This window comes from Nyctibius grandis, chromosome 2 (assembly GCF_013368605.1).
Source record: "Nyctibius grandis isolate bNycGra1 chromosome 2, bNycGra1.pri, whole genome shotgun sequence".
Classification (NCBI taxonomy): Eukaryota; Metazoa; Chordata; class Aves; order Nyctibiiformes; family Nyctibiidae; genus Nyctibius; species Nyctibius grandis.
This window is the reverse complement of record NC_090659.1, coordinates 51,791,960-51,811,539: the sequence shown is the minus strand read 5'-3', so window position 1 is coordinate 51,811,539 and position 19,580 is coordinate 51,791,960. Positions and strand designations below refer to the sequence as shown.

Sequence of the window (19,580 nt, the reverse complement as noted above, 5' to 3'; positions counted from 1 at the left end):
GAGAAGAGAAGACTGAGAGGGGATCTTATCAATACTTAGAAACACCTTAGGGGCAGGTGTCAAGAGTATGGGGCCAAACTCTTCTCAGTGGTACCCAGCGACAGGACAAGGCACAACAGGCACAAACTGAAACACAGGAGGTTCCATATAAATATGAGTAAAAACTTCTTTACTTTGAGGGTGACAGAGCACTGGAACAGGCTGTCCAGGGAGGTTGTGGAGTCTCCTTCTCTGAAGATATTCAAAACCTACCTGGACATGACCCTGTGCAACATGCTCTAGGGGAACCTGCTTTGGCAGGGGGTTGGACTAGATGATCTCCAGAGGTCCCTTCCAACCCTAACCATTCTGTGATACAATGCGATTCTGTGAGTCCCCTCTAGATCATCATTTCTCCTCTCAACATACACCGGTTGAATGCCATGGCCTTGCCCGTGCAGACTATATTAAGCTGCCTGGCATAATTCCAGGATCCTGTTTTTCTCACACAAAAAGCATGAAATGTTCGTGATTACAGTACTCTTTTACCAGAGACCAACTGTCTCTGTTTCATTTTGAGTGCGTTTCTTATTTATGCTTTATTGCTGGTAGGGGAAAAAGCTCTGTGTTGTGATCTTTCTTCTGATGGGATTCTACATATACTAAAGCTTTGAAAGATGTATCCACTGCTTTGTTTACTAAGAAACTTTTTCAAAGTAAAAAAAGTACTGACCTAAAGGACTACCTTTAATCAACAGGGGTGAAATCCTTCCCTGGGTAGGAAAGTCATTGAAGGCTTAAGTGGGAATTAATCAATATGTAGACATTATGTGGACCTTCTCATTGCAGTGAATTGCAGTTTGATGGTTCTCATGAAGAGAAGTCAACAGAAATTAACATTTGCTGCCACAAAACAACCTTTCATGACTTTTAGTATTTAAATTTCCAATGCTAAGGCAGCTGTTCCTGATTCCTTGCTCTCTAAAAAATAGGTAACATAATTAAAAAGTGGTAATGGTATGCCCTATTTCCTTTTTCTTTATGTATTACTTTAATTTTCCCACATGATTTCTATGAGGTTAAAAAAAAAGAAATTATATACATCCTCATTTTTTTAAATGACAGCAAAAGAATAACTCTGCTGTAAAGTGGATAAGTAAATCATGTGTAGTTAAGAGCTCAAAAATAAACAAGCATTTGTAACTATCTTACTTCCTTGCATACCTCTGTCACGATGCAGCCTATAATTTCATAATCACCTACTGTTTGCTGGCAAACATCTTGAGGAATGTCTTAGAGAGTTGTAAAAACTTTTGTTAGAGTCATTTTTCATAGCATTCTAGCTGTAAAACCAAGCTGTCTTTGTACTGAGAGTCTCGTACACCATTGGCAGAGAATACCCAGAGATGGTGAGGCAGCATGATACGTGAGTCCGTGTAGGCTTTCTGTGCATACGGGTGTTTCATCAGTTCAATTTAATTGTTTCATAACCAAGTTTACTTACAAACTATTTCAAAGATCTATTTGTTATTCTTTCCATTCATTTAATTTGGTTTTAACCAATTTAGATGAATCTAAATGTATTTGATTTTAGTTAAAACCAAAGCAGTCATACAATCTCTAACACTTATTATGTTAAAGTGGTTTAAAACGGTTGCTTTTTTTAAATAGATGCACATTTCTTATGCAGACAATGCCTACAACAATGAATAAGATGCTAGTGTTACTCTGGTTCTTAGTGAAATAAACGGTATAATGGATGAAGCCAGAACACGTGCTTTAGGAGCAGAGTTAAGGCTTCAGTGCATATTTTCATACCTTCTACTATTTTTTCCAAGTGGAGTCACAGAATGGCATTGTCACCCTCAGTACCACTTGTGCTGGGACAGGGAAACAATGGGATTTTCTTAAGGGATTTTCTAACTCAAGTTTCTTTCAACCTTAATTCCAGTTTTACGTGTTTTACCTTGTAATAATAGCATGGTACTTACAGAGATTACAAGGATGCTGGGATGCTTAATTCAAGTTTGCAGAATACCTTGCAAATGAAAGCCAGTGTGTACAATAAGCACTAAATGTTATTGTTTCAGGGCTTAAAGCAGAGCTTGAGACAATGATCGCTTTGAAGAACCCACTTAATAGAAACACTAGAAAAGAGTGAATTGCACAGCTAAAGAAAAGTCTCCTTCACTTCTCCGTGGGTGTGTTTGCAGCTAGAGAGAAGCACAATTTAAAAACAGTTTTAACAAGAAATGCCAGATTGCCTAGGGACAACTGGGGCAAACGAAGAGGCACTCCCTGCCTCCGACAGCTACCCAAAGGCCACCCCATGTAGCAGGGAGACGTGGCAAGTGCTGTTTCGTGCTTCTGGCACTGGCTTCTGAGAACATGATGGTGAGCTGCGGCAGCCTGGGCGGCCTCCCCGCCTGTGCATAACGCCCTCGCAAGGGCTTCCAGGAGCACCGTGCTGCTGGCAAGCCTGACATTTTTCTACACAGCAACAAGGGACTGGCCTCAAGCCCCCTCCCCACCCTTGCCAGTCTTTTCAGGATGCAGGTCTGGGTCTTTTTTCCGAGGCTGCCGCAGTAGGAACCTACAGCCTCTGTGGTGCAGGGACTGTGACTGTGCCAGCTCTGCAAGCAGGGGCAGTGCCCCATGTGCTCACCCTCTGATTGGCCCCGTCACAGGACTTCTCTCCTAAACATCCAAAACAACCTGCAGATTAATGTAAAAAAGAGTCTGTACCTGCTGATTTGTTACTTTGGCTCTGCAAAACAGATAAAAATTATTATAACAGGAGCCTAATATGCCCTGCTTACTAAAACCTTTACTGTGATGCAAAAGGCCCTGATTATCTGCTTTTGCCTCAATAAGCCACACAAAGACTGAAACACAGCAGCAGGACTTGGGTCTTACTCTTTCCAGATTTTAATTTTGCCTCTGCTCTCAACAGTGAAATCTCCAGCCTTGTTAAGTCCCATTTGCATTGCCGAGGGTTCATGGCATACATGGATGGGGGTCTCAGAGTGGAGATCTCCATCTTTGGACGGAGAGTGCAGCCGGTGGGACTCCTCTACTAAATTCTTCAGCTATTTTGAGGAGTCTTCCAGTACATTTTTTTCTTCCTCTTTTCCTATCCCATGTACTTTTGACACATATTTTGGACAAAATCATTCAAACATCAACACTGCCAGATGTCAAAAAGGAAATCACGTCACCCATCTAAAATACGGATGACCTTGTCCACAAAAGTTTCTGTCAATTCACAGATCACTAAATTCAACATTTCAAGGTGCAGTAGTAGTTTTCAAGAGGTTCAACTACATGGTTGTGAACTAACATGAACCAGCTATCCTTGGTAAAGGATAAAATATCCTTAGTACAGGATAAAATACCCTTGGTAGAGAACCTCTACCACTATACTGTGCAAGCTTTGTGAATTTTTTACTGCAGATTAAGTCTCAAAGTTATCAAGTAATTTATCTAAGAGTAACTATCCTGGTCCTTCAAGTCTCTGCCCACTTGTGCTGACATTTTTACCACTGTAAAAGTCAACAAAACCTGCTGCTCCTGGTAACTTCTGAGCAAAATCATAGCCTTATGCCCAGTGCCATGTACATGCTACAAGGTAGTGCTCGTCCCGGAGAGATTGTAACCCACATATACATATAGGAATTGAACTACATGTGGGGAAAAGGAAGTGCTTTTAACTCGCTTTTCCAAGTGCAGAAGGATCTGGCCAGCTTTTTAGATCACAGAGAGCCTTGGAGCAGGCCCACCAGCCTCTGGCTCTAGCACCAAGCCCCACTCTGACACCTCGCTGGATTTTTTCCAGCATGGGTGGCTGATTCTCCAGGGGAATCTGGGTTGTTTGCCCAGGGAACCCTGGAGGAAAAAGGAGGATGTTTGCACCTGACTCCTGCTTCTGGCTAGGGCTTATTCCTCAGGCCCTGGAGTGGGAGATTGGTAGTACAGAAACCATCTTTATTCTGTGCCTACCAAGGGAAGGAGGGCATATGCATTGCTGAAGACAACAGGAGGCAAAGAGCCACCCTGGGTAGTGACTGTGCCTAGACAGACTTGCTGGAATAATGTTTTGCACACCTGATGTCAGTGATCAAGGCTGGGCACCTGATGGGGAGCATCACAGCTCTCCTCTGCTGTCCAGCTGCTCTTCCAGGCTGAGACAGAGTCCAAATGTGACTTTTTAAAAGAAAAAGATGATAGCCAGCTGGCTAACCTTCTCACTACCCACAACATTAAAACTGGAAAACCTGAGTTGTCTATATATTTAAGGAAAATATTTTAGATGATCACAGATGACCTTTCTGCAACAGCAATGTCTTCTTAATGTGAAGGTATTAAAAGGTCATGTGGAGTATTTATGTTTCCAAGAAACATAGGGTAGGGAAGGGGAGTTTTATGCATGTTTGACTCTCATCTTGTTATGCAGATGGCCAAGATACAGAAATGTGGTAACGCTCTCAGATTTGAAGATAGAGACATAACCTAGGAGGTGGTCTAAGAAAAAGCATCAGGGCAGCCTAGCTGAAAGGATAGTACTGCCAGGAAGTAATCTGTGAATTCTCCCTCAACTTGTATGTGTTATTGTAGCAAGTAGAGAGGCCCAGCACTGATCAAAATCTTTGTGCTAGGTGCCATACAAGCATGTAAGAAATAAAGCTTTGCTCCAAGGAGCACAAGGTCAGACTCACACCCCCCGCCCCAGTCTGAGGCACTTTAGGACTGAGTACAGCAACCGTCTCCATTGCTAGACAATATAGAAGGTCACTTCCAGAGGATGCTCCAGATCTTAGGTCCGCTGTTGTGCCCCATGCTGGTGTCTTTATCTTTTCTGCTGACTATAGCAAGAGCATCAGGCAGATGCTGTCATCGTGTTGACCCCTTAGTTAAATCCCCAAGGTTAATTGTGATGCACCTGGACCTTATACAGTCAAAAGCAGCAGGGGACAACTACAGGTGATAGATTACTGATACATAAGGAAAGAGCAAACTTTTGTTTCTATCTTTTCTAAAACACAATGGAAAAACGGAACATCCCTTTCTCATAATCACTGCTTTTGTGGTCAGTACCTAGCATTCACACATGAATACAAATGGTTCACATATTTTCTTGATTTATTGAGAGCCTGTATTGAGAGCCATAAATGGTAAGGATTTTGATGGATTAAAAAAGAAGCTCCAAAATAAAGAAAAAGAATCCCACTTAGGTGCATTTTAGATGTGAATCTGAATGGTGTATTTTATCACCCAGTCTGAGTAGTGTTCTGACCTGTGTAACAAGCCGGATAACTGCAGCCACTCTCCACTGTTTTGAGCCCATTATCTTGTATTTGGCTAAAGCATATGATTCAGTAAAGTATCCTTTCTTGATCTTAAGACTTCAAGAGATGAAGACAGTAATTTCTGTAACACTGCATACCAGCAGTGCGCCACCAGTTCATGAGACATTGTTCTTTTTTCTTAACTTCAATTTGCCTTTTTGTCCTTCTGTCCATTGGCTCATGATACAAGAAGTTAGTGGTTTTCATCTTTTTCTGTTATTGTGAACTGATAACATTTTCCACTGAGACCTATTTGGAGGTTTTGTATACATGGACTGCTATTAAGCATGAACAACCTTAATTTTTTTCAGTCATCTGTTGTGAATCGTGTTGAAGGTGCTCAGTAGAGGTTCTACCTTTTACCTTGGGACATTTGACAGGTGGCTACAAATGAGTTTTCTAAAAGCCATGTTAGAGGTTTTTTTCCCCTATGAAGATGCTTATGCAGATCAAGCATAGTACCTCTTAGTCTAACAGGGCTGATCTCTGTAAATATCTGTGATCTTTTTTTGTTCCTTTTTTCACCTTCTCAGAATTCCAGCATTTTTGAAGAATGGACAAAAAAACAGGCTATTACAGCATTGGCTTCACCAGTTTTACTGTGCTATTTACTTCTCCATTTTCCAATACACAATGATGGAATGAGCTCTTTGGGCAAGAGCAGGAGATGTTGGGTGATTATTTTCAGTTGCTTGTCCTCTGGTGATCTCTAACTCTTTTCCTGGTTCAGTGTCACACTCTACCAGGAATATATGGTATTCTTCATTTGTGGACATGAGTTTGTCTGTGTTAAACTCTGTACACCTCGGTACTCTTAGCTGAACTGGTCTCTGTTGGCTTCAGCCATCACATTGTACCACTGTGCTGCTCTAGAATACGAGCCATCAAGATTTAACATCCTTCTGTCAGTTCAGATCTAGGAGGTACACGATGCAGCCTTGAGAACAGATGGTTGAATTCATATACACTGAAGCACGCAGTGCTACACTGATTTCTTAATCTCATTCAGGATAAATGACTTGTATATGAATAGATTCCCAAGTTGTCAGAGCATCATAAACAAAATTGTTTACTAATTGCAGTCAGCCACATCCATGCAAGGTTGTCCGGGAAGGATTTACAGGCCACTTTGCCTTGCAGAACCTCTCTGTGCTACGGCAGGGAAAACGGAAGGAGAGCACCTGCCTTGATGTTCAGCTCCACAGTCTGAGGTCCCAGCTTGATGTAATTTTCACCTGTAAATTGAGCACATTTCATCTAATGTTATTAAGAAACCACAAGTGCAAAACCTCTTGGAGCTAAACTTTACAGAGCTACATTTGACAGCAGTTTGACTTCTGGTACTTCAATTCTGGCTTTTTTCTTTCTATGGACTTTTCTTAGCCTGACTGTCATATTTTCACACTGATCAAGAAGTTTGTTGTAGTAGCACAGAAGAGAAGCTTTCTTTCTTCTTGTTATAATTGGCAGCCTTTGCAGGTACATTAGCCAAAAGGTGTTCTGGTAGCACCTTAAACCTTAACCAAGAGCACAAGATATTTATTTCATGTAATGTCTTGCGAACAAAGCACACAGGCACTACTGTGTTACCCATAAGTTTGTGAAGCTTGAAATACTCAATCAATCAGTTGGCTGAACAAGCTGAGCTAAAATTGTCACTGTATACCCACCAGTGAATCTCCACTGTAGATGCACAAAAGAGCTCTTGGTATGAGCCCTGGGGTTCCCAGGAACCATGTAAGTCTTTGTGGTACCCCTAGTCCTCTTAAACTGGCTTCAGGAGTGTGAAAGACTGGAACTAAGAGTAAATTGGGGCAAACTGATGACCTGCTATTTCACTTTCTGTCCAGGGGGTGAACCAGGACCACTAATGTACCTATCAGAAAGCTTCCAGCCTCCCACAGAGTAACAAACTTGAAAAGTTTGTCTAGTTTCAAAAAAACCTAGATTTTTTTCCCCACAAATCTTGCTTTGATGACCTCCTTACATTTAGCAGCATATTTTTGCCTGTAATAAAGGGATGTTTATATTAAAACATTACATGCATTTGCGGCAAAGTTATTTCAGTATTGCTAAATATTTACCGTGGTGGTACTTTTGTCTTCTCCAAACTGCACGTTTTCCTTAGTAAACATGTCTGTTTTTTAGCTTTGGGCATTTTTTTTGTCTGCTCCTTTGTCCATATTAATACAATCATCCATCAAAAACAGGGTAAGAAAGACCCTGACCAGTGTCGTGATCTTTATTTTTGGTAGCCTTTGTTTTAACTTCTTGAAATGTTTCCAGAGCAATCCTGAGGCCACTACCATTGCTTTGGTAGCAGACTGCAGAATTAACATGCTTATTATGATCTCTGAAAATGTCGACTATGTGCACTTTTTCATTATTATCTGAAACCATGCAGAGATCTGGACCTTGAAGTATCCTAGGTCTTTTCCTTTCCTCTTTCTCCTCCCCCCACTCCCAAGAGGCAGCTATTCATCTTCATTAGCCACTTCTGTTAGCTTGCTGCCAACTGAGACCAGAAGACTAGCTGCATCAGTCTTGCATGGCAATTCGGGAATTAGAATCCACAGTCCTTGGGTGCAGGAGGTTAATGCACTAATAAAGATTGTACCTTGATTAACCACATCATCTCAGCTTGCCCTGGCAAGGCTGGTTTTCAGACAGTTTGTCATATCGTATGGCCCAATGCATTAATCTAAAAACATAGCTTCTTAGCTAAGAAGAGATATTCATCACTGCAACTAAAGGAGAAATTTTGTCCATTTTTTTTCATTTCAGTGAAGAATATTGAAACATTTTTAAGGAAACCCTCTAAATTCTGTTCTATGGTTTACCTGTAAAGGTACACATTCTTCCTTTCCTGATAATTAGAGGGAAATCTTTCTGTCTTAAACTCTGATATGAGAGAGCATGGCATGGGTTATACCCTAGTTAACACTTGCTCTTAGAATTAACCCACATTTCTCTTGGGTATCCATAGCTGCTTCTGGGCTTATAGGCTCGTTTGGTCCCCCAAAAATGAATAAAAATTTTCAAGACTCTTTGTTAAATAATTATAATCATACAATGAAGGACCTAAATGAGTCTGATAAGTGAGCAGCTGTAGCCTTCTTTTACATTTATCTGTCCTAGATTGATGAACCTTGACTAAATGTTGCGGTTATTTGCAGGATGGTTCCGCTAAAGCAGAGATAACATATTCCAAACAGAAACTTATTGCACTGGTATTTGTGATTTGCTATAGAGTGAATTGATCCACAGATCACGTTGCAAATGTTGATGATTTGGAGTGGTTTAGTTCTGTAGATACCAAACATCTGGAGATTTAATGCTGAACACATTCTTTAATGCTGCAGTCTGCAAAATCTCTGACCTTCTCCCTTTCCAAGGGCCTAATTTCTCTTTTTTACTTTCCTTCTCCCCACCCCACAGGCACGCGTGCACACACACACACACAAACATACACAGAGTCCTGTTTCTATGAAACAATTTCAGCTGATGCCCATCCGTGCATGTCAAAGAACCAAGCACAGCACAAATGACACAGTCACAATTAACCTTATTTCTTTGCTCAGAACAAAAAAATTCCTTGACAAGCACTCTTCCCTGGAGTGTCATATATCTTTGGATATTTTACCAATGAAGCCTATTGAAAAGAATTCATATTACAGAAAGCAACAAGGTATTTGAAGGGTCTTGGGACTGGAGCCAAAGGGGAAATGTGGTAGAATGTGTTTTGCAGCAGATTGCTGTGAAAAAAAAAGTGACTCCTTGAAATCATTTTAGCAGGAGCAGGGGAGAGAGAAGAACTGCTGATTGAGGTTCAGTGATGAACTGACACCCAGCTTGGCGTAAAGTGTCCTTATGGCTATTTCAGCTCCATGACAGGGAACTCATAGTAGTTCCCTTATTTCATCCTTCAGTTACTGGGTGGGTGGAACCATATTTGTCACTTATCTCAAGTTTAGAAAGCATTTTGCATCATACATGACATAAATATTAACTATAAATTAAAGCCTGCCCAAATAAGTGGATGGAAAGGAAGTAAACCGGGAAACAACAGAAGCTGGAAAATTACAAGATATTTTGTTGGGTGGTGATATTAGGAAAAATTTCTTCACCGAAAGTGTTCTCAAGCATTGGAACAGGCTGCCCAGGGAAGTGGTGGAGTCATCATCCCTGGAGGTGTTTAAAAGACATGTAGATGTGGTGCTTAGGGACATGGTTTCGTGGTGGACTTGGCAGTGCTAGGTTAATGGTTCGACTTGATGATCTTAAAGATCTTAAGCGATTCTATGATTCTGTGATAGTTCTGAATAACATGTTACCAAAAGGATAATGACAAAATAAAAGATGCTGAAATGGAAAGAGGAAAATTAACAAGTGCTCAAAGGAAACTACGAGGTTTATGAGGAAGAAGAAAAAAGAATTAAGTAGATGTAGTTTGGATAAGTGACATCCTAAAGAAACAAGAAGAAACAGCTTTATCTTTCGATTTTACAGGTGTGTATTTGAGGTTTGGGTTAGAAAAGTTGCAGCAATAACAGATACTAGAGGAGTCAATTTTTTAAAAAGAAAATTTGCTTTTCCTATCATGGGAACCTTATCATAGTGAAATGCTGTCAGCTTCAATATAGTCTCCAAAAGTTTCAGTGTCAGACTCTTTGCTTTGGATGTTTGACACTAAAATCATAGCCATGTTGTCAGCTAGTGGTAGCGTAGCTTCACTGAACTGAAAGGGATCTTTGCCAACTGACAGCAGCTAAAGAGAGAGTCTCTTGTGTTAAAAAAAAAAACAATCTATTTTATGAAGACAGGAGAGTAACTGGATTAGAGGTTCTCAAGCTGTGTCCTGTGATCATTTGCTAAAGGGTCTTGGAAAGTTCTGCGTTAGCTTTGTGTTGCCTTGACTTACAGCTGAATAAATACATCTAATGCTTCCCTAAAATATGCATTTTAGTGTAGGTAACTGTAAAGAGAGAACCTTTGTGGTCTCCATGAACTAACCAGCAGAGTATTTGCAAAGGAGAATTGTGTCTCACCAATCTCCTATAATTCCTGTGACATGTCAATAGAGCAGTAGATGAAGTTGAGCCAGCTAAAGTAATTTTCAGAAGGTGTTTGACACGGTCCTTTATGAGATGCTACAAACATTTCTTAAATCATCACCTGTGGAGAGACAAAATATTATGAATCAAAAATTGGCTTGGTGAGCACAAGCAAAGAGGAGGATTAAACAGTCAATTTTCTTAATGGTCTGATGATAAGTTCTGGTTTTGGCAGCGAATGAGCAGCAAGGTAATACATGTGGCTAGACTTTAAATCTAGGTGATACTGGTCTCCCTACTTTTTATTAATTACAATTTTTCTGAATCAGTTCAACCATTCCTGGTATCATGTGCCACACAGCAAGATTGATCACACTAGATAAATAGGATTGCCTTAAATCTAGAGTGAATACTATTATTTACCTCTGCATGGTACTTTTCATGAAAAATTACCTACAAGCTAGGGTTAAAAGCCCCAAACAAAACACTGCCAAGCAGTCATTAATCCACAAGAAATGTCTCGTAACTTAATTGTTGCTGCGGAAACTGAATTTGGAGCAAGGATATGCAATACTATAGATTTCTTTCTTTGAAGGTTTTCCCGTCAGTAAGAAGAAAAGCCAAGTTGGCATGTTGACTAAAATTAACTAGGCTTGGACCTTTATAGCATGTAAAACTGGACATTTATATGTAATGGCTGCAAACTGATTTACTACAGGTGGAGACGAGTAGAGTTGTAGAGTTACAATATGCGTGTGAATGAGACGTGCCATCACCACCACCGCAAAGATGTCAGTGTGAAACAACATCACTGCAACCCTCACAAGGAGAAATGTGTGCTAAGAAAAAAAAAGAGGGGGTCTCAGAGCCACCCCTCGGTCTTGTGCGCCTGGCCGCAGGAGGAGGCGGGCAGTCGTTGTCATCTCAAACAAGCTGTCCTGCAGTTGGGCACACGTGCTTATCCACATGTATTTTTAAGCAGTCTAGTCAGAGCTTCCTTCTTTGATCCAGAAATCTTTGTTTTCCCGACTTCTGGACCCCAAATGGCTTCTCAGTGCCTCCTTTAATTAACATTGGTCAGGACTTTAAGGTTAACAATCAGGTTTGGAGAGGATCTAAATTGGTTTGAAATTAGACCATTCTCTTGTAGTGGCTGGAACATTTTCTGGTGCAAGGTCTTTTGGTCTCATTTTTTGTTTGATTTACGCGAAAAATAATCCCTGCTTTTTTCTCTTTCTAATTTCAAAAATCTTTTGTATCACTCAATATTCTAACACCAGTTTGAAGGTGTGGGGGATCTTAAATACATTTAAACTTTTATCAGTCTGTTTGAAACCTTGTTTTCAGTCCAGTGGGTGCTTTATGCCAATACTGCCAATCCTGAACTCCAAAGACAGGCAAGTTAGCTAAGTGGAAAAGAGCAGCTGTGCATGCAAGTTTGTTTTAACAATAAAAGTTTAGCCCTTTCTATTTAGTTAGTTAGTTGCCTTTTGGTCTTACATTTTCAAACATTTCACACCATGTACTAAAAAAAGATCTTGATATAATCATATGTCACCACTAGTGCTTTTTAATCTGTCTCAAATATCTTCAGACAGAGTCTAAAATCATGAGATTTGGCTCACAGGGACATATTCTGGATTTGTTTCTGCTTGACCTTGCAAAGTGTTGACACTTGCTGGACACCTAAATCCTTTCTTCTGATTTTTGAGATTCTGTTCTTGGCAGCCAGAAGGAGACTGTGCACATAGTTTAATGTTTCTCTTTTCAAAAAATATTTTACTACATTTAAATCTCACCACTCCTCAGTGGTGACAACCTATTGTTTAGGGTATTTTTCATGTTAGTTTTCTGATTTTTTTTCTAATATGATTTCATTTTATAGTGGTCTGAATTCCAAAGTGTAGTGATAAATACACCATATGATCACCACTCAAAATATTATTCTAGTAAATTCACATTCAGATTTTCATGATAATGGCAATTATTAACCCCGGCAAATATCAGTGGTCTTACTAAATCTTTGTGTCAGAAAGGGTTACGTCAAATTTAAATTATGTAGAAAGCTTTATTATATACCACAACTCAAAGTAAAAAGGGAGAAGAGAAGATAGCTGAAAAAAAGACCATTAAGGACATTTTTCATTGAAGTGCGGATGAGACATAATCCTGGCGAAAAGAAGAAATGAAAGATTTTGACATGTCAAAAAAAAAGGTCACCCTTATTTTTAATCAGCCCTCTGGTCCTTTCCCTGGATGAAGGCATCATTGTCAGTCTCTGTCAGGCAAGGTGGGAAGGAAGAACTCTGCTGCTGTAACAGATTGGTTTCTGTGTGGCATATAGCAGACTTCTCAGAAGATGTTTCCCTCAAGGTGACAGTGGGGGTCACCCACCATATAACCTGGAGGAACTGCTTCTTGGGCAAATGGAAATCATAAGTACTGAATAGCGTATTTCACAAGTAGGATAACTTTAGGTCAAAGCCACCAGATATTCCCAGTCTGCCTGCCCTGATTCTTTGATTGACTGAGATAACATAAAGCATTGCCCTTCAGAAGAAAGGGACACATAGTTCATTCCTATGCATACTTTTGGGCTCAGCACCTCAACTTGTAGGGAAAAACACTTTGTTTGTTTGGAAATGGGGTTTTACTGGTGGAAACACCTTTAGTCTATATGCACAACATCTCAGTTTCTAGAAAGTCAGCAAATGGTCATGTAAGGGAAAAGCACAGAAAAGCAGATGAGAAAGCGATACTTTGTTAGATCACAGCTTTATGATTAAATGTTCACATTGCAAATCTCCTTTTCATCAATTTATTGTCATAAACTCTTACTGTTGGAATATCTCTCAATATGTAATTCCTTAATCTTTTGAAAACAATAGCACATGTGCCGGGTGCTTGTAGCAAATGGCAATCTGCTTGCCTGTGTTTTTTGTTGCCTGAGTTTAAAGAACTTACTGTGTATTAGAATTACTATATACTGCTATTGCTGGCACTTATCAGATAAGGAAGTCATAAGATGAACAATCTGCCTCAAAGAACTGAAAAGCAAAGCAATTCTGATACTGAAACTGCAAACCAGATGATGCCCTGATTAAAGGCATGCACGTAGTTTACAGAAGTATAATAAATCATGTAACTTTTTAGCCTCAAATAAAATAAAAGAATGTAGTTTTTATTAGGAAATAAACTGTTTATCACGAATGCTTTAAAGGTGACATTTATTACTAATAAACTATGTTGAAAGGGATGATCCTTTCATTGGCAGAACAGCCGGAGACTTTCTTCTGTGTTAAAAATGCCCCAGCCCAGTCCATGCCATGTCAGGAAGCACTTCCATCAGCACTAATGAGGAATGGACAAGAGACTCACCCCCACCTTTTTTCAAACAAGAACATTTTCTTTTCTCTTTAAAAAGAAATGAGTCATGGAAATATAGCTCCATTATTATTTTGGGACTAATCGTGGATCTCAGCACAACTCCTTGGAATATCGCCGAGAAACAATTCCACAGTCAGCTAATGGTATCAAAATCCGGCAAAGCATCTGCCAGGCAAACTCTTGATAGTGTCAGCGAGCCCCCTGCTTAGACAGGATGTTATTTGCTCTTCAGATCTTGAAACTTATGGGCCGACTCTTCACGGTTGTCATGCTCTGTGTTACTTCTCATATTAATTCTGTTGTTACTGTGTACCAAATATTGTGTCTATTGGTGCTGAAGATGTCAAAAAACATGTCTGTCCTTTAATAGCCTGCACTAGAGAGGAATATGAAGCCTCTCTCTTAAGAAACTTCTCTGAGGTCTTTATTTTACACCTCCCCAAAAGCAGCCTTGCTTTGGAGGCCAACTCATTCAGGCTTGAATGATAACAGTATTGAAGGTCTGTCCACCTGCTACCTGAAGCTGTGTCAAGAATGACTGCATACAAGTCAGGTCAAGCTACATATGTCTCTTAGCTATTAAAAATGGCCTTCAAAACGACACAGGGAGGAGACAAAGGTGGAGTGCAGCATACCTTGTTTCGGGCCTGCTGTGTAAGGCCCAAACAAGTGGCAGTTAGGAGCTCGTTCAACTCCTTTACAATGAGAAAGGCAATTTTAGGAATTAACCGTTGAGCAAGTATTAAGCATTTATCATTCTGACCTTGTCTGTGAAATCTATTTCATGATTAGTCCGTAGTGTGTACCCCATTACTTGGTCATGAACTGAAATTTCTGTTCTCATACTACAAAAAAAAGTTCTGTTATTCTCACCAGCCAGAACACATTGCATGATTAAAATGTGGTTGCAGATTGTCAGAAAAATGAAACTTCTTGCACTTCAGATGCATTAACTATTCAGGAAAATGAAATGGTGCTTCAGAACTACTCTCAAGAGTCTGTGATCAAAATCAATGTAGCTCATGTATTGTCTAGATTATATGTAAACTGGACATTTCCTAGAAGGTATAGTAACTTGAATATTCCACTCCCCAGGCATTCTTGCTACTGATATTGTTACTGTCTTGTACTGAACACCTGTTACTGTCTCCTGTTCCATTGACTTTCTAAACAGTTTGCTGTACAATACTGTTTTTCAGGAGATGACTCATTCATGGCCCCCACCACTGTCAGCCATTCACACACCAGGAAAGGCAGAACAAAGCAAGTTTCCCTTCCCAAACAAGGTAAGACATGCAGCATCATGTAGAACCATGCCTCCTGCACCTCAAGATATGTCCTACATGAGCCCTGGCTAAGCATATCAGGGCTCTGGGCTGAGGCTAATGCTGTGCTGATGACCTTCTCCATGTATGTGTCAGTATCCCCTGCCTTTTCCCTGCTTACAGCCTTTGCGGGGCTTGTTTGCATATCTCCTGGCAGCAGCACTGATCCTGGTGTGTGGGTCACGGGTTCCTCACCACAAGGCAAAACCGCAGGTGTCCCTGGTGTGATGCCTAGATGTGATGCCTTCCGCAGGTACCTGCTGAGGCTCCTGACTGATACCTCAGGGCACATACAGCTGCTGTTACTCAAGAAGCTCCCACTTGCATCCGTTGCTCCTGCTTCATTTGGCTTCACTAGCTGAGATTTTTGTTGAAACCATTGAGGTCTGAGGTGGGCTTTACTAATACGCTGGGCTTTGCAGTCAGGGGCTGAGGAGCAGGCATACATCCCCTGCCACCAACCTGGCTTTGGGGGCAGCTTTGCTAGAGAGGCAGGCAGCCCAGTGCCTTGATGCCAGAGGCACTGGACTGTCACAGACATATTTGCCAGGGAAGTATTTGGTCCCCCAAGGCACCAAGGCCACTGGTCCTGCAGGTGGTACTTTGAAACCAGCTCCACTATTGTATGTGTATCCCAGGGAGGATGCAGTGCAGCATGGTAAAGCTCATTGACATGAGCTTGGGGAAACCACGTTATTTATACTTGGTAAGTCAGGAGGGAATGAAGTCAGATATCCTATGCAAGAGCCAATAAAAATTTCACATTGTATCACCATGTACTGTTTATATGCCACAAGCATATTTCGTAAAGTGTTCAAGCTTGAAAGATGGTATTGATGCTATTTATAGCCTTTTTCCTGTTAAAGCAAGTTCCTTTGGTAACTTTTAAGTCCATTCTGCAAAATTTAGTGCACAGAATAATTATAACCACAAAGCCAAGAAACCTTCAAGATTTGCCTTCAGTAAAACAGCTTTTCCGTGGATGAGTGTGTCATGATTTTGAAGTAGCAGGGGTGTAAACCAAAACATCTCTGGCATGTTATGAAAGAAAAAGAAGGAAATAACTCACTGCTCATGGAAGGCAGACAGCTGATTGAAGACAGTAGGCAGACTAGAGGCTTGTTACGTTAGAGTAAGTCCAGTAAGTGAGAGATGGATCAGCAGCTTACAAGCAGGTGAAGTGCCCAGATACGCATGACAAAAACGAAGTACTGCCTGCAGCTCTGCAGTTTCTGCCATACTTATCACCACACAATGTGTTCGTGTGGCACCTGTGCAGACGTGTTTGGGCAAGGTACACACCTACCAGAGTATCTGTGTGGCCATCGTGAATGCACTTCCTCACAACTAAATGTGATAAATATAGGAATAGGAGAACCACAGACCATAGGGCAAAGTTGTGTGAATAATGGTTGGTATTGACTTCCTCATTTTCTCTCTGCCTGTTCATACATCTCTCTGGGAAATATTATAATAGTTTGAACTGCGGAGCTGTTTCAGAGATCTACCATTCATTTTTAAAGAGCCTTTTCTAGGTGGTTTCCTTTTCTCTTTGTCCTGGTTTGGACTAAAACAGACCAATTTTCCTTTCAGTGATTTTTACTTTCAGCTAAGTTTCTTCTAAGTAACTGCACTTTCTGAAACTAACTGCATGTTTTGCAGACAGTGTCTGCTTCTAGGACTGATAACACTCGAAGTTTATAGTTATCACTGAGGCAACAGTAGGGATGTTATGCAGAAAGGCTCTTGCTGTACTTAGTCTTAGAGAAACCAAGGTCACTGCTAAATGCCTCACTGCTTACAAGTGAAGAGCCGAAGGGGGGTCGCACCTGCAGGGAGGAGCGGACAGGGCAAGTGACCCAAAATTGACCAACAAAGTATTCCATCCCATACACGTCATTCTCAGTGTAAAGCAGGGGGATCACAAGGGTCTCGCCCCTTCTGCCATGTCCGGTGTCCGAAGAGGACTCTGTCCATTTTCCTGCTGCCCCTGATCCCAATCCGTGCATCCCTGAATCCAGTTCCCGTCCATCGTTGGGCCCAGTCTGGGCCTTCCCGGAGCCTGCCCTGCAGTGCCGGTGGTGACGCAACCGACACCGGGGGAGCTCGATCTTGGTTTTGTATATATTTGTATATGTTTAATTATTTCTGTTATTATTATACTCTTTTTCATTATTATAATTCATTAAAACTGTTTTAACTTTCCAACCCATAAGTCTCTGTCCCTTTTCCCTTTCCCTTCTGGGGCAGGGAGGAGGGTTAATAGAGAGCATCTGCCACCAGTTTAATAGCCGGCCCAGCTTTAAACTGTGACACTATTACAAAGTAGAATTCCCATTTTATTTAAGCTTAGGATGGACAAGATTTCATCTAATAATATATGCACATACTTTTGTACATATAATAACATTACAACTGTATTGCGTCTTCCATGGTCTGCATAGTCAGAAATTAGTGCGCTCTGTGTGAGATGAAGTGTCTGACAAAACTCACCAGAGTCCTGGAAAAATCCTGCATTTCTGGCCATAGGTCATGATAATTTTAGACACCATCTCTATTTTAAAATATTTTAATATAATTAAAAGCTATTTCTGTAGCTCCCTCTGAATATGTACAGTCACAGAGCTAAGAAGACATCTGCTTTTCAGGCTCCAAAATGCAAAGAATGGTTTCCTGATTTTTCAAATGTGTTTTTGAAACATTCGTAAGCTAGCTATTGCTTTTCACAAAGTGTGATGTAAAACCTTTATTGGATCTCATAGGGGATGTCTCCATAACTCTAGGAAGCTTTCCCACAGGTAAGCTACATAGCTGTCCCAACTTATTAAAACCTAAGGACTACATTAAACTGTTGTGGATTGCATGTTATTCAAAGAAATGGGCCTGTCAGTCAAGCAGTGGCCAAGGCCAGCGAAGAGACTAAAAGGCTAAATTCAGGGCATCGGCTTCATCTCTTAGTTCCAAGCAGTGCATGGTACCATGAATTCATTTTCAGTCTTTATGGCAATGTTGAGAGATCAGTTCAGTTCATTTGCAATGCCTTTTCCAGCCAACTCGACTCCAGAGAAGCAAGTAGGCTGCAAGCCTTTTTAACAGAAGACAGTTCTCAAGTGTAAAGATACTCATTATTTTGGGAATGAGAAAAAGAGAAGCTTGTAGGACTCCTGCCCTGTTGCAAGGATGCAAATCATCCTTGCTTTTCTGTCTATAGAAACTGAGTGTCAGCATCATTAGTTCCCATACATGCCAAACTGCTTTTAACCTGCAACTCAAGTAATTAGTGCTCTGACAGCTTGAAACTTGAAATTTATTAATTAGGCTATTAAAGTTGCAAAGGCCACAGCAACTATAGCTAGACTGGTTTTGAAATCAGTCTAGCAACAAGAGCTAAATAACTGAGGTTTATATATCACGAATATTTGAAACTGCACATGTGGATGTCTCCATCTATATAACTCTATGCTCAATGAATTGGGGGACAGGGGGGGGATGTACCTCATTAACATGGGAGGTCTGCATTAATGCACAAGAACAGAAGGAAAGTCCAGGTCAGGTTTGACATGTGCAGCACTGCCCTGTAGGTTTCCCAGCACAGTGCTACTGGGAGAGCACATTTAGGGAACTGTCCTTTATGTAATAGAGGGCATAGAGTTACATTTCATCCTTAACTGTGAATTTTCTTTCTCTGTGGAATTAATTTGTACTCTTGAATTTACTAGGAAGGGGCAATGACAGTCTCTTTATTTCCTGTTTTTCAAAGCTTAAGGATAATTGAATCAGTGTGTGATGTGACAGGCTGTGTGTGCTTTCCTTTCTCCTATCTCTGTCAGACTTTGTTACATACAAATGATCAGGCATTATTTGATTGTAATTTTATTTAAAACATCTTAATAAATAAACTTTAAATGAATAATTAAATTTGGTAAATAAGATCTCACTTGATGCTTGTGCGAATGAGCTTTCATGCTCAGGTATCAATTCACTACGCTTGTGGGGGGAAAAATGCTGTTAATTCTGCTGCTTGCTTTGCTCTCTTTCTTCATTTTTACTGTGATTTCATGTCTTGAAAGGTTGATCAGGTGTTTGATTTCTAGCTACGTGTATGCAATATTATGGGATCAGCCATCATTTTGTTACTTGAGAATTAATTTATCCACTCCAGGAAAACTGGTGTCTTGTCACAAAGCTATCAGGTGATTATTCTCAGCAGAAGCTAAGTTATCATAGTGATGCTATTCTTTATGTGCTCAATTCATTTACTTTTTTCCTTTCTTGTTGATTTAACAAGCTGGAGCAAATGCACTAGAAAAAAATCTCCAAAACTGAAGACTTCACCTTTGTTTTTAAAGTTACAGAAAGACGTATTTTTTTCCTACCTCAGTGGGAGCATTCTCTATTTTGCTATGAGATTTTTGCATTTTGTATTATCAAGAATAATTTGTTGAGAATCCAGACACTTATTTTAAAGAATAAGTGGAATCAGTTAAAAG

The 19,580-nt window shown here is 40.4% G+C and overlaps 1 protein-coding gene across 1 annotated transcript in view; it reads left to right on the top strand.

Annotated features, from left to right (window-relative positions):
• AFF3 (ALF transcription elongation factor 3) overlaps positions 1–19,580 on the top strand; it is a 294,827-nt gene that overhangs the window by 138,440 nt on the left and 136,807 nt on the right. The window contains exon 6 of the mRNA XM_068395291.1: positions 14,965–15,051. Within this exon, the coding sequence (XP_068251392.1) occupies positions 14,965–15,051 (87 nt within the window). The remainder of the gene's footprint in view (positions 1–14,964; positions 15,052–19,580) is intronic.